The 14891-nt window shown below is 35.0% G+C and overlaps 1 protein-coding gene across 2 annotated transcripts in view; it reads right to left on the bottom strand.

Moving 5' to 3' along the window:
* The window catches only part of ECHDC1 (ethylmalonyl-CoA decarboxylase 1), a 55067-nt gene that overhangs the window by 20696 nt on the left and 19480 nt on the right, over positions 1-14891 (bottom strand). For both annotated transcript variants that reach the window (XM_021693663.1, XM_021693664.1), the window contains exons 4-5: positions 12119-12171; positions 10756-10836 (exon numbers count right to left, since the gene is read on the bottom strand). In XM_021693663.1, coding sequence (XP_021549338.1) covers positions 10756-10836; positions 12119-12171 — 134 coding nt within the window. The remainder of the gene's footprint in view (positions 1-10755; positions 10837-12118; positions 12172-14891) is intronic.

The raw sequence follows: 14891 nt of genomic DNA, 5'->3' as shown, positions 1-14891 counted from the left end.
TCAACATTAACAGGGGTTTGGAAGAAGTTGATTTCAACCCTCATGGATGACTTTGGAGAGGTTCAAGACTCCAGTGGAGAAAGTAACTGCAAATGTGGTGGGATTAGCAAGAGAACTAGAATTAGAAGTGGAGCCTAAAGATGTGACTGAATTGCTGCAATCTCACGATCAAACCTGAACACATGAGGAGTTGCTTCTTACGGATGAGCAAAGAAAACGGTTTCTGAGGTGCACCTGGGTGGCTCAGTCGATTAAGCATCTGCCTTTGGCTCAGGTCATGATCTCAGGGTCCTGGGATCGAGCCCTGCATCAGGCTTCCTGCTCAGAGGGGAGTCAGTCTGCTTCTCCCTCTGCCTCTCCCCTTCAGCCTGTGCTCTCTCTCTCGCTCAAATAAATAAGTAAATAAAATCTTAAAAAAAGAAAGAAAAGAAAATGGTTTCTGAGATGGAATCTACTCCTGGTGAAGAGGCTGTAGAGATAGTTGAAATGACAACAAAGGATTTAGAGTACCACACAAACTTAGTTGATTAAGCAGCGGCAGGGTTGGAGAGGACGGACTCCAATTTTGAAAGAAGTTCTAGTGTAGGTAATATCCTCTATCAAACAGCCTTGCATGCTAAAGAGAAATCATTCGTGAAAAGAAGAGTCAGGTGATGCGGCAAACTTGATTGGAGTCTTATTTTAAGAAACGGCCACGGCCACCCCAACTTGTAGCAACCACCACTCCGATCATCAAGCAGCCGTTGAGACAAAACCTCCACCAGCAAGATGATGATTCACTGAAAGTTCAGGTGTCAGTTAGCATTTTTTAGCAATACAGTATTTTTAAATTAAGGTATGTACATGTATAAGTCATAATGCTATTGCACACTTAATGGACTATAAAATAATGTAAACATAATTTTTATATGCCCCAGGAAACCAAAAAATTCATTTGGCTCACTTTATTGTGCTCTTTGATTTATTGTGGTGGTCTGGAACCAAACACACAGTATCCGTGAGGTATGCCTGTATGTTAATAGCAGGAAAAGGTAAATCTGTTGGTGTATAGAATAAATTTCATTTTCGAGGAAAGCCTGGAAAAAGACAGGTTGTCCTGGAAACAGCTGCAGTGGTCCGTGTGTGAAGCTATGTGTGCCCAAATAGCTTTATAGTCATCTCAGACATCTTAAGAATAAAATGTCACAAAATGACATGCGCCTAACATCTAAAATGTGGAATTTCAAGAAACCAAAAAGAGCTCCTATCTTCTTTTTGCTCTCAAAGGTCCCCTATTCACATCATCATAGTTATGAAAACAGCCTTTTTATGCTAGCAAAGAAATATGCAACTTTGAGGAAGGCCTTTTTGAATAATTAGGGTTCCTTTTGATGATTAAGTTAATGCAGTCAATAAATCTCTCTCCTTTCCTCTATTCTCTCCCTCTTTCTTCCTAACACTAATCCTAATATACAAACATATCTAACCCTTCACTGACAGTTCCTGATCAGCAGTATGGACTCTGGAATCAACATCCGGGGGCTCTGGGTAAACTATGGGGGTACAGAAGAGTTGATGAGAGGAGACTCCAAATTCAACTGATGTCACATACCATGTTTGGTTTGCATTTCGTACTTTAGGACACAGTAGTTTTGCTTCTGTTTCTCCAGCAACAATTTTTTTTTACCCAAATAGACTGGCATTGAGTAATTAAAAATAAAATTGAGAGAATAGAAGCAGGCTGCCAGATGCCAGCATGATGCTGGGAACAGTCATGGGTTCCTCAGACACCGTCATCTCATCATTTCCTTCTCTGCAGTGGAGGAAGACATTTCCTCACTTCCTGTTTCAAAGGCTACTGTACCCCTGGCTTCCATGCAGATGCCCATGTCGCGTCCTAGCTCTTTAACACTGGCATTATGTAGAATTCGTCGTATACCTGGCAATCTAGAAGTAAACGAGTAACGTTTATGATGGCTAAATGTATCATTCACACCACTTTGAAGAAAAAACCTTAACCATAAGGTTTCATTTAGAGTCGACAAACACAATGAGGAAACCATATTACAATCCTATAGGAGTGAGATAGAATTTGATAAAGGGGGCCTTTGAAATTGGTAAATTAAGAAATGCATAAGCATTGCTTTTTTTCCCCTTAATTTAAAATATATTTGAAATAAATAACTCCAAGTACACTTAACAGTAGTCAAATATCCCACAGTAAATGTCAAGAGCTTGCCAAAGACCTCTCTCCTTTACCAGTCCCATATTCAGCCTGAATTACTGCTATAGTGTCCTTTGGGACTATGGTAAGTGCAACAAAACTGATCTGGATATTGACTACTGAGTCATATGCATGTGATTTTTCTATAATTTGTGGGAAAAATTATTTTTTTCAAGGAGTAAAGTGATTATTTGAGCTACTGAATACACTCCCAGAATTATTATGGCTAGGATTTAGGATGTCCATTTTACAGGCAAACATTTTCAGGGGAATAGACCAGATCCATATGAAGTAGGTTGATAAATGCAGTTGGCCTTTTGGGTTTAATTTCTTCCTTGGCTTTTGCAATTTAATGTACTTTTAAATTCATACAAAAACCCAGTTTTCACTTTAATGAAATAGTCTTATGTTGGTAGAAGTTATCTATATCCCTTAAATATGAAGATTAGTTATCATGGCATTTTGCTTTGACTAGGCAGCAGATGACTCTTTTCAGAAGCAGGTATCAAAAAAGAACTATTTCTAAGGCTTTAAGCGTGTCTCGTGCCTTCTCTTGTCTTCTAGGAAAGCCCACTGATTTGTACTTTTACACTCAATGTATTTTGATAACCTATTAAATGAATCTTGGTTTCTTGATTGGTCAGAAAACATTAAGCTCATGAAGGCTTGATGCTTGATGAAATTAAAGTACAAAAAGGAAGACCAGATTATTTTCTTTTGTGTTGTATTTTAATTAAATCACATTTAAAATTGTTGCACCACACATCGAACTTTGAAAATGTGTAACTAACATTTTATCCTGTAGTTCTAGTAATTCAAATTTCTTTATAGCTCAAGGGAACAATCTTGACAAAGAAAATTAAAATTTCAGTAGAAATTATTGACTAATATCATATCTCCAAAGATAAAATAATATCCTTCTACATATATTGAAGAAGAGATATATATTAAAAACATGAGACAGATGCTTATTTATATCTTTGGCTATTACCATAAAAGTTACAAAATACATATTGAATAATAAGCTTTTCTGAAAGAAAGGAATGTAAAAGGATGACTTTAGAATACTTTTAGTCATTAAATATAACCTTAAAAAGAAAAATAAAAGCATAAACAAAACAAAACAAATCTCAACTAAGATCCCTGAGTACTCAAATAGCTAAAGCAGTATCAGAGATATAGGTCTGAGGGCAAATTTGAGGTACAGCCCTTGACTACCTTTTAAAAAGCTTTCCTATGTGCTAAAGCAATAGTTTTGAATGGCTAGAGATATATTAATTCCATTTTAGCTGCAAAAGCATTTTATATTTATTTGTTTTGATTACAAAATTGTTGCATATCATCTTGGCCCTGGCTCTCTGACACGATGCCCTTTTTTTTAATGTACTGGGGTGAGTTTTAATAATCTGTTTAAGTTCTCACTTTCACACAGATACCAGAAGAAAAACATTTAAATGATTTTCCAATTTTACCTTCAATTTTATAACACATATAGTACAATATATTGCACCATCTAAATTAAGATATATTTTTTCAAGCATCAAATTCTAATCATCAATAATCAGCCCTTCTTCCTTATTCCTTAAATACCTCAAGAATACATTAACATATATATGTGCATATAGTTATATATTATCAATGTATTTATACATATAAGTACATGTATATATAAATGTATACCTGCATATGCATATAAAGACTGTTGAAATGACAATAAGGATTTAAAATACTATATAAACTTAGTTGATAAAGCAGTAGCTGAGTTTGAGAGGACGGACTCCAATTTTGAAAAAAGTTCTGTGGGTAAAATGCTATCAAACTACAGATGTAGTGAAAAGAAGAGCCATATGCACCCCAATGTTCATAGCAGCAATGTCCACAAGAGCCAAACTGTGGAAGGAGCTGAGATGCCCTTCAACAAATGAATGGATAAAGAAGATGTGGTCCATATATACAATGGAATATTACTCAGCCAGAAAGGATGAATACCCACCATTTGCATCGACATGGATGGAACTGGAGGTGATTATGCCGAGTGCAATAAGTAAAGCAGAGAAAGACAATTATCATATGGTTTCACTCATATGTGGAACATAAGGAACAGCACAGAAGACCATAGGGAAAGGGAGGGAAAACTGAAGAGGGGAAGTCAGAGAGGAAGACAAATCATGAGAGACTATGGACTCCGGGAAACAAACTAAGGGTCTAAGTGGAGCGGGGGGGTGAGGTAGCCCGGTGATGGGCATTAAGGAGGGCACGTGTTGTGATGAGCACTGGGTGTTATACACAACTAATGAATCATTAAACACTACATCAAAAACTAATGATGTACTACTATATGGTGGCTAACTGAACATAATAAATAAATAAATAAATAAATAAATAAATAAATAAATAAATAAATAAATAAATAAAATGGCACCATTTCCTCAAAAAAAAAAAAAAATGCTATCAAACAGCGTTACATACTACAGAGAAATTGTTCATGAAAGAAAAAATCCATCAATGAAGTCAGCTTCATTGGTGGCCACAGCCACCCCAACCTTCGGCCAATCACTACCCTATTCATTCATCCACTATCAACACTGAGGCAAAACTCTCCACCAGTAAAAAGATTACAACTCACTTAAAGCTCAGATGATGGTTAGCACTTTTTAGCAATGAAGTATTTTTTAATTATTTTTTAATTAAGCATTATGTTTTTTTCAAACATAATGCTACTGCACACAGTAGACTACAAAATAATGTAAACATAACTTTTACATGTACTGGGAAACCAAAAATTCATTTGACTAGCTTTACTGCAATATTTGTTTTGCTGTGATAGCTGGAACCAAACCTGCAGTATCTCTGAGGTATACCTCTATACAGTAATATATATAATAAATATATAAAAATATATGTTAATATGCATAGAAAATTTACACTACTATTAAAACATTTGTTTATATATAGTATAAATGTATTACTAGAAAAATATATATTTTATATATAACACAAAGAGGTATAGTCAATATTAGAGGTAAAATGGGATCATAAAAAATAATCTAGAATGAGGGAAGAAGAGAACGTAAGAAAGAATAAACAACAGATGGGACAAATAGAAAACAGAGACCAAGATGATAGATTTAAACCCTATTATATCAATAATGATGAATATAAATGGTGTGAACACTCCAATTAAAAGGCAGAGATTGTGAGACTTGATTAAAAAAGCACACCCAAATATATATTATCTACTAACTAGCATTACCTTTAAAAAATACAGCATAGGTTAAAACGAAAGGACAGAGAAAGATAAACCACAGAAATATTAATCATAAGAAAGCTGGATGACTATATAAACAAAAGAGATTCCTGATTAGATCCTGGACTAGGAAAAAAGACATTAGTATAACAACTGAAAAAATCTGAATGAGGTCTTTAGATTAGTTAAAAGTTTTGTAACAATATTAATTTCTTGATTTGATAACTGTACTGTGGTTATGTATGATATTAACATTTGGGGAAACTGAGTGAAAGGTATATAGGAATTATCTGTGTAAAAGTTTTTCATAACTCCGTAATTAATACAAATGGAGAAGCTAAAAATGTTTTTTAAAAAAATCTCTGCTCGGGGTGCCTGCGTGGCTCAGTCGTTAAGCGTCTGCCTTCAGTTCAGGTCATGATCCCAGGGTCCTGGGATCGAGCCCCGCATCAGGCTCCCTGCTCAGCAGGAAGCCTGCTTCTCCCTCTCCCACTTCCCCTGCTTGTGTTCCCTCTCTCGCTCTGTCTCTCTCCGTCAAATAAATAAATAAAATCTTAAAAAAAATAAAAAATAAAAAGTCTCTGCTCTTCAGGGGCGTCTGGGTGGCTCAATGGTTAAGCATCTGCCTTCGGCTCAGGTCATGATCCCAGGGTCCTGGGATCGAGCCCCACATGCCCCACACTGGGCTCCTGGCTCAGCAGGGAGCCTGCTTCTCCCTCTCCCTCTACCTCTCCCCCTGCTCATGCTCTCTCTATCTCTGTGTCTCAAATGAATAAATAAAATCTTTAAAAAAAAATCTCTGCTCTTCAAAAGACACAAAATAAAAAGGCTGAGAGAACATTCACAATACTTATATTTACAAAAAAAATGCTACATAATTGACTTATGTAAAAGGACTTTTATCCATAATATATAATAATATATAATATGCATAGAAAGGCACACTACTAAGCAACCAAATGAACAAACCACTGATATATGGAATAACACATATGAATCTTGAAAACAAACTGTAGTATATCCACGCAATAAAAAAACTCAACATTAAAAAGGAATGACGTAGTGATACATGGTACATCATTGATGAATCTCAAAATAATTACACTGAATGAAAGAAGCCAGGCACACACACACAAATATATACTGAATGAATCTATTTATATAAAATGCTAAAAATAAACCAAAAAAACAAATCTAACTTAGAGTGAAAAAGTGATTGGTGTCTGCCTTGGACTAAGGTGGGAATTGACTGGGCAACAGTACGTGCAAACATGTGGAGTTGATAAAAATGTTCTAGATCTTGATTGTGGAAGTGGTTACACGGTGTAGAATGTAAATTATACTACAATAAAAGTGATTTAAGACTTGTTAAAATGAAGGCTAGAAGAGAGAAGCCTTTGATTAAATAATACACACCTTTAAGCATTCTTAATTATAGGTTTCTCTTTTTCTTTTTGATAGATATCTTTTATATCACCATGACTATGTTCATAGCATTTTAGTACAGTGGGTAGATTACAAGATTTAGCTTATATACTTTGATAATCTGAACTTTGAAAAACATGAAAGTTTGTGATTCAAAGAAACATAGCTGAAAGAGAATGAAAAAGCTGAATTAATTATCAAATATTTCTCCTCTAGTCTACTGCCCTACATGCCAGAGAGGAATGGCTTTCTCTTTAGTGTCTGAAAAGGAGAGTCAAAATTTTAAACACTGAAAGTCTCCTCTTAGTGTATGCTCCAACATTCTCCTTCCAGGATCAAGTGTATAATGAATAGGAAAAAAGGAGTGAGGCCAGGATTAGCCTTAAGGTTGAAAATCATCCCCAGTGAAAGGAGAATTAATAAGTTTAAAACTATGCCAGGTCGCCTGGGTGGCTCAATTGGTTAAACATCTAACTCTTGATTTAGCTCAGGTCATGATCTCAGAGTCCTGAGATTGAGTCCCAAGTCAGGCTCCACCCTGGCGTGGAGCCTGCTTGAGATTCTCTCTCTCCCTCTCCATCTGCCCCTCCTCCCCACTTGTGTGCTCTCTCTCTCTCTAAAAAATAAAAATAAATTTAAAACTCTGCCAAAATATTACCATACTAGCATTTCTGTAAAAGTATAAGAGCAGTAAGGTAATCTTAAGACTCTAATCAGTATCATGTGTACATCAATGTGTACCTTGGTTAAGTGTTATGCTAAGCATCTACATGTTCATTGAATCACTTAAATCTATAAACATCCAGCAGAGATTATTTATATTTTATAAAGAAATTGAGACTTAGATAAAATAGTTATCAAAAGTCAAATACAGCTGACCCTTGAACAGTGTCAGGTTTAGGGGCACTTACCACCCCCCATGCAGTCAAAAATCTGTGTAGAACTTTTGACTCTCCCAAAACGTAACTACTAATGGCCTACTGTCGACTGAAAGCCTTATTGATAACAGTCAATTAACACATATTTTGTATGTTATATGTATTATGTACTGTATTCTTACAGTAAAGTAAGCCAGAGGAAAAAAAATGTTATTAAGAAAACCATAAGGAAGAGGGGCGCCTGGGTGGCTCAGTCGATTAAGCATCAGACTCTTTTTTTTTTTTTTCTAAGATTTTATTTATTTATTTGAGAGAGAGAATGAGATAGAGAGAGCATGAGAGGGGGGAGGGTCAGAGGGAGAAGCAGACTCCCTGCCAAGCAGGGAGCCCGATGCGGGACTCGATCCTGGGACTCCAGGATCGTGACCTGAGCCGAAGGCAGTCGCTCAACCAACTGAGCCCAGGCGCCCTAAGCATCAGACTCTTGATTTTGTTTCAGGTCATGATCTCTAGGGTCCTAGGATCCTAGGATCGAGCACTGCTTCATGCTCTGCACTTAGCGCATAGTCTGCTTGGGATTCTCTCTCTCCCTATCCCTCTGCCCCTACCCCTGCTCGTGCTCTCTCTCTAAAATAAATAAATAAAATCTTAAAAAAAAAAAAAAGAAACCATAAGGAAGAGAAAATACATTTACAATACTGTTCTGTATTTATAGAGAAAAATCCATGTATAAGTGGACCAGCACAGTCAAACTCAGGTTATTTGACAATCAACTATAGATAAAAGTGGCAAATTGGGATTGAATCTAAGTGTATCTAACTCCAGTCTTTGGGCTCTTTACTGTTCTGCCATTTTATCTCCAATTATGCTATGTATACCACCTTCCGTATTATAAAGAGGCTCAAGTGTGTAAGTCTGTACAGATCAAAGAACACTATACTGGTTCTCCTTATATCTGAGCTAGGAAGTCTTAGGAATGGTAACTAAGAATGTAGTTTCAAGCACATGTAAAGCATTATATTCTACAAAATATCATTCCTATAAAGTACAGCTATCCAATATTAAAAAGAATTCTGGGGACTGAGGGCTATAGGTCCCAAATAATTTTCTCTAATTTTATTCCCTAACCAGCCCAAAAGCTCCACAGAGTTAACACCAATCACAGTAAAGATAAGAAATGGACCTCAGAGAACCTACTTTTACTGGTAAGAGGACAATTATAGCAGTGCCTCTTTCTCCACTCTCTCTCTCTTTTTTTAGTTTTTTATTTTTCTCTGTATAATTCTTTTGAATATTAAAGTTTCATATATTTACTTGACTTCCTTCTCCAGGAATTTTGCTAACATGGATTTAATTTGTTCAAAATCATTTTACTTTGTTAACTTTTTGAAATGCATAGTAATAAAGTAATGGTAGAGTTATTATACTAGATTGACTAAAATTTATCTACTTTAATAACTGACAAGAAGAAATCTCAGAGACATAGAGAAAATCCTGAAAGCAGCTCGGAACAAGAGGTCTGTAACCTACAAGGGTAGAAACATTAGATTAGCAGCAGACCTATCCACGGAGACCTGGAAGGCCAGAAAGGACTGGCATGATATATTCAGGATGCTAAACAAGAAAAATATGCAGCCAAGAATACTTTATCCAGCTAGGATGTAATTCAAAATAGGAGATAAAAAGCTTCCAGGACAAACAGAAACTAAAAGAATTTGTGATCACCAAACCAGAAATATTGAAATGGATCCTCTAAGCAAAGAGAGAGCCTAAAAGTAATGTAGACCAGAAAGGAACACAGACAATATACAGTAACAGTCACCTTACAGGCAATCAATGGCACTAAATTCATATCTTTCAATAGTTACCCTGAATGTAAATGGGCTAAATGCCCCAATCAAAAGACACAGGGTATTAGACAGAATAAAAAAGCAAGACCCATCAATATGCTGTCTGCAAGAGACTCATTTTAGACCCAAAGACACCTCCATATTTAAAGTGAGGGGATGGAAAACCATTTATCATGCTAATGGACATCAAAAGAAAGCTGGGGTGGCAATCCTTATATCAGATAAATTAGATTTTAAACCAAGGACTGGAAGAGATGAGGAAGGACACTATCATAATTAAAGGGTCTATTTAACAAGAAGATCTAACAATTGTAAATATTTATGCCCCTAACATGGGGCAGCCAATTATACAAGCCTATTAATAAAAAAATCAAAGAAACACATCGATAATACAATAATAGTAGGGGACTTTAACAACCCCCTCACTGCAATGGACAGATCATCTAAGCAGATCAATAAGGAAATATGGGCTTTAAATGACACACTGGACCAGATGGACTTCACAGATATATTCAGAATATTCCATCCTAAAGCAACAGAATACACATTCTTCTCGAGTGCACATGCAACATTCTCCAGAATAGATCATATCCTGGGTTACAAATCAGGTCTCAACTGGTACCAAAAGATTGGGATCATTCCCTGCATATTTTCGGACCACAATGCTTTGAAACTGGAACTCAATGGCTTTTATGATATTAAGGTATGTTCCCTCAAACCCTACACTGTGAAGTTTTAATCAAAATAAAACAGGATCATAGGGGAAGGGAGGAAAAAATAAAACAAGACAAATCAGAGAGGGAGACAAACCATAAGAGACTCTTAATCTCAGGAAACAAACTGAGGGTTGCTGAGGGGGGAGGTTTGGGGATGGGGTAACTGGGTGATGGACACTGGGGAGGGTATGTGTTGTAATGAGCACTGGATATTATATAAAACTGATGAATCACAGACCTGTATCCCTCAAACAAATAATACATTATATGTTAATTAATTGAATTTAAATTAAAAAAATAAAACAACTGACAAGAAGAAAATATTCACTAATTGATCATTTGTTTAAGAATATAAATAACATTTATATTCGAGCAAAAAATAAGTTTGAGCATATTGATTATATTTATGGAGGGAGTGAAGCAATTTTTATCTTACCTGAAATCACATGCTGTAGTAAATTCTGCTCCTCCACCCAATGCCCGACCTTGAATCAGCGCAACACTTATTAAAGGGAGTCTGTTTATTGAAGGAAAAAAGGAAAATATGGATGTTAATATTTTTCATTTCAATATTAATTTACAAATATTACTTTAAAAAAACTTGAGATGGAGCAGAAACAAAATTATTGAACTATGTTCATAATAACAAACATACCTCAAAGGATAGTGGAACCCTGATTGTGTGTATCATGAGGAATAAAACAGTGTAATTCTTAAGATATAGTAATTCATACTAAATGCTGTGTAAGTTTATCAAACAACCTCCCTGAAATCATCTATTTTTAAACTTATATATGAATAATATACATAAAGTATATATTATAAATACTAGATGATAAAAATACCTTATGTATATTTTTATATATTATTACTAACTGTATTTTTTAACTATATATTGTAACTTTCTTCTAAATAAATGAATGTTTTTTATATAATATACAGCTCCTACAACTCCTCAGCCACTGGCAATCAAGAATAATTAAATGTGATCTTATTTTACTCCATTTTTATTGATGTCACGTTAGGTGGCAAAACTAAGGCTATCTCCAAAGGAAGACGGAGCTCCAAAACTGTGTTATTATAAAGATTCCTATCAAAAGTCTTTATTGCCTATTGAAATGATTGATAAAGTAACACTATATAAAGAAATGGGTCTGTGGAAAAAATAAATCTCTTCACCTTTCCTGACTGCAAAGACCCACTTTGAAAGAAGTATGTAAGTATCACAAGGTAAATACATATGCTTTGAAAGTATGGAATATTTTGTAGGTTGTAACCAAATGCAAAGCTGCATGCCTAAAGTAATGGAAAAATGTATTAACACCTTCTGCTTCCAAATAAAAAGGATTAAAAAAACTTTTAAGATTTATCTAAGAAAAAGTCAAGTAAATAGGGAAAGGAAGGTGAAGAGGAACTAAAACAATGAAAAAAAGTATTTTAGAATAATGTTTTGATTCCATCATTCTTTCTAGGCTCTTACATATGAAGAGCACCAAAAATAGAGTGATGTCCAACTAGTAAGTATGCTAAATAATAATAATCCTTAGTTTTTATAATTTTATAAGCTCTTTAGGAAAAATGCCATGTCTTAAAATTTTTTTTATCTTTCTCTTAAATACCTATGCGTACTTCACTAACATTTAATTAAATGACTGTCTTTGATAGCACAAATAAATAGGTTATCATTAAAATAAATATAATTCAAAAATCAGGAATTTTTTAACTGGTGCAAAACAGAACAATGAAGAGCTCTTTTTGGTTTTTTTAGATTTCATATTTTAAAATGAAAGATACATTACCTCATAAATCTTGTTAAGGTGTTTTGCATGAACATACATAAGGCCATTCCATCCTTTAAAGAAGAATAAGCATAAACACAAAGGTATAATGTAAATATATTATGTAAGAAATTTTTCAATTTTTTTCAGGATTTAGAAAGTAATGAAGCCAAAAATATACCCAACTTTTTTTTTTTAAATGAGGTTTTCACTTAAAACTCTTTGATGCTGTCAGAAATGCAAATGATGCAGTATTAAATTTTGTTGACCATATAGGGCTCCTTGAGCTCAGATCTACATGAGGTAATATTAGCAAAGCCTTAGGCATGAGAGTCAGATCACATATCCCAGAAGAGTGTGAAGTTCTACTCAGGGTAATCTGGGAGAAAGAGACATAAGATGTACCCACCTATTATCTCAAATTCTGATCCCCTAAGAATATAAACATATAAAAACAAATTTCTTAAAAGTACAGTTGACCCTTGAACAACACAGGTTTGGATGGTATGAATCCACTTACATGTGGATTTTTTATAGTACAGGACTGTGAATGTGTAAATGTGTATTCTCTTCCTTATGATTTTCTTGACATTTTTTTCTGCAGCTTACTTTATTCTAAGAATACAGTATATAATACATATAACATACAAAATACGTGTTAATCAACTGTTTATGTTATCAGTTAGGCTTCTACTCAGTGGTAAACTATTAGAAGTTAAGTTATTGGGGAGTCAAAAGTTATATGCAGATTTTCAACTGCACAGGGGTCAGGGCCCTAACCCCTGCATTGTCCTAGGGTCAACTGTAGTCTAAACTCACTGCTTCTTTTTTAACTCACATACTTCCTTCAACCTAGTGTAATCTAGTCTTCAACCTTCTCTCAAAAGACTCCCCTCAAAGGTTTCTAATAATCTTCTATTTGTTAAATGACTTTTCCTTATCCTTATCTTCCTGTCTCTATAACATAGGTATCTTGCTTTGACCAGTTTCTGTATTTTAAAAGCCTCTAATAGTTTCTACCAATACTTTCCACTCTTGATTCCCTTCCTATTTCTTTGATATTTCCCTTCCAGTTTTCTTCTTTGTCTCTCCTTATTCAGCTAAATAAGTAATTTAATACCTGTAAATGCATGTATTCCCCAAAAATCCAACCCATGATTCTCTTTCTCTTCTTTATCTACAATTTCTTCCTTGGAAATCTCATCCACCCCCATTGCTTCAACTCTTGTTCTCATGTAGACTCCCAAAACCTCCCAGAAATTTGACATTCTGCCAAGACTTCAAATTCAGCATGGCGGGACGCCTGGGTGGCTCAGTCGGTTAAGCGTCTGCCTTCGGCTCAGGTCATGATCCCAGGGTCCTGGGATCGAGTCCCGCATCGGGCTCCCTGCTCCGCGGGGAGCCTGCTTCTCCCTCTGCCTCTGTCTCTCTGTCTCTCACGAATAAATAAATAAAATCTTTAAAAAAAAAAAAAACAAAAAACAAATTCAGCATGGCAAAACCAACTGGGAGTGGGAAGAGCTGAGTGTGGATCCTAGTGCTATTGCTTAATAATAACATGAACTGGAGCAAGTCTTAACTGAGTTTCCTCATCTGAAAGGAAGGAATGATGAATAAAAAAAAAAATACTTGTTCTATTTGACTTAAAGGATGGTTGGAAAGATGAAAATGTACCTAGATACTCTGTAAAAGATCACATAAATATGAGTTCTGAGTTAATTAAAAAAAAGGTCTTCTGGTCCTTAAGGCTCAGAATTTTGGCATTTTCTTTGATTCTTCCATTTCACAGTTCACTCACAATTAGTTACCAAGTATGTCTTTTGAAACATTTCCAGTATAAATCCCTTCTTTTTCTATTTGCACTGCTGTTACACTGGCTCAGACTTATGTTACTCAGACTTAGATCATGACAACAGCCTTGTTTCCTAACTAGGAATGCATTTCCTAACTATATTGAATCAAAGTACATTATACTATACAAAGTATTTTAAGAAATGCTTGAATAAACGGAGATGAGTGCCAAATAAGAAGCAATTCATTTCAATTGGGTCAGGGTAGTTGGGAAAGCTTTACAGAGAAAGGAAGATGGCATTTGCTAGGCCTACACAATAAGCCTTTTGAGGTTGACAAAATGTCTTCTTTATCCTCAGAAGCTAATACAATGTTTTGCATATAATATTTGCTTTTGAAGTTAACTGAATCAGATGAATTTTAGATGGAAAACTATGTTATTCTAGAAAACAAATGCAGTCAATGAAAGGTAAAAACCAACATAAATTAAATATAAATTTCCTAACTGAAAGCCTTTATCACAAAGGTCATTCTATATTATAAATTGATAAGAAAATTAACACAAGCACAAAGAGCTAGAAGGTTTAAAACTAGACTGATTTACATTCCATTAAAATCTATGCAATAGGGGTGCCTGGGTGGCTCAGTCAGCTGAACAGCCAACTCGTGATTTGGCTCAGGTCATGATTTCCTGGGTCTTGAGATGAAGTCCTGCATCAGGCTCTGTGCTAAGCAGGGAATCTGCTTAAGATTCTCTCTCCTCTCCCTCTACCCCTCCCCCTGCTCATGTTCTCTCTAAAATAAATAAATAAAATCTTAAAAAAAAAATCTGTGCAATAAAGCCTGTTAAATTATCTCAATAAATTAATCTTAATAGGCCTATTTTCTATTATGCTAGATTTAGAGTACTTAAAATTCTGGCAGAACCATCTAGAATTGATAGAAATGAAAGTGAAGCAGGTATTAGACTGTATACTGTTATAATTCTCATTCAAAAGATAAG

Source organism: Neomonachus schauinslandi, chromosome 8 (assembly GCF_002201575.2).
Source record: "Neomonachus schauinslandi chromosome 8, ASM220157v2, whole genome shotgun sequence".
In the NCBI taxonomy this organism is placed as follows: Eukaryota; Metazoa; Chordata; class Mammalia; order Carnivora; family Phocidae; genus Neomonachus; species Neomonachus schauinslandi.
Note: the sequence above shows the minus strand (reverse complement) of the source record. Positions and strands in the feature narration are given on the sequence as shown.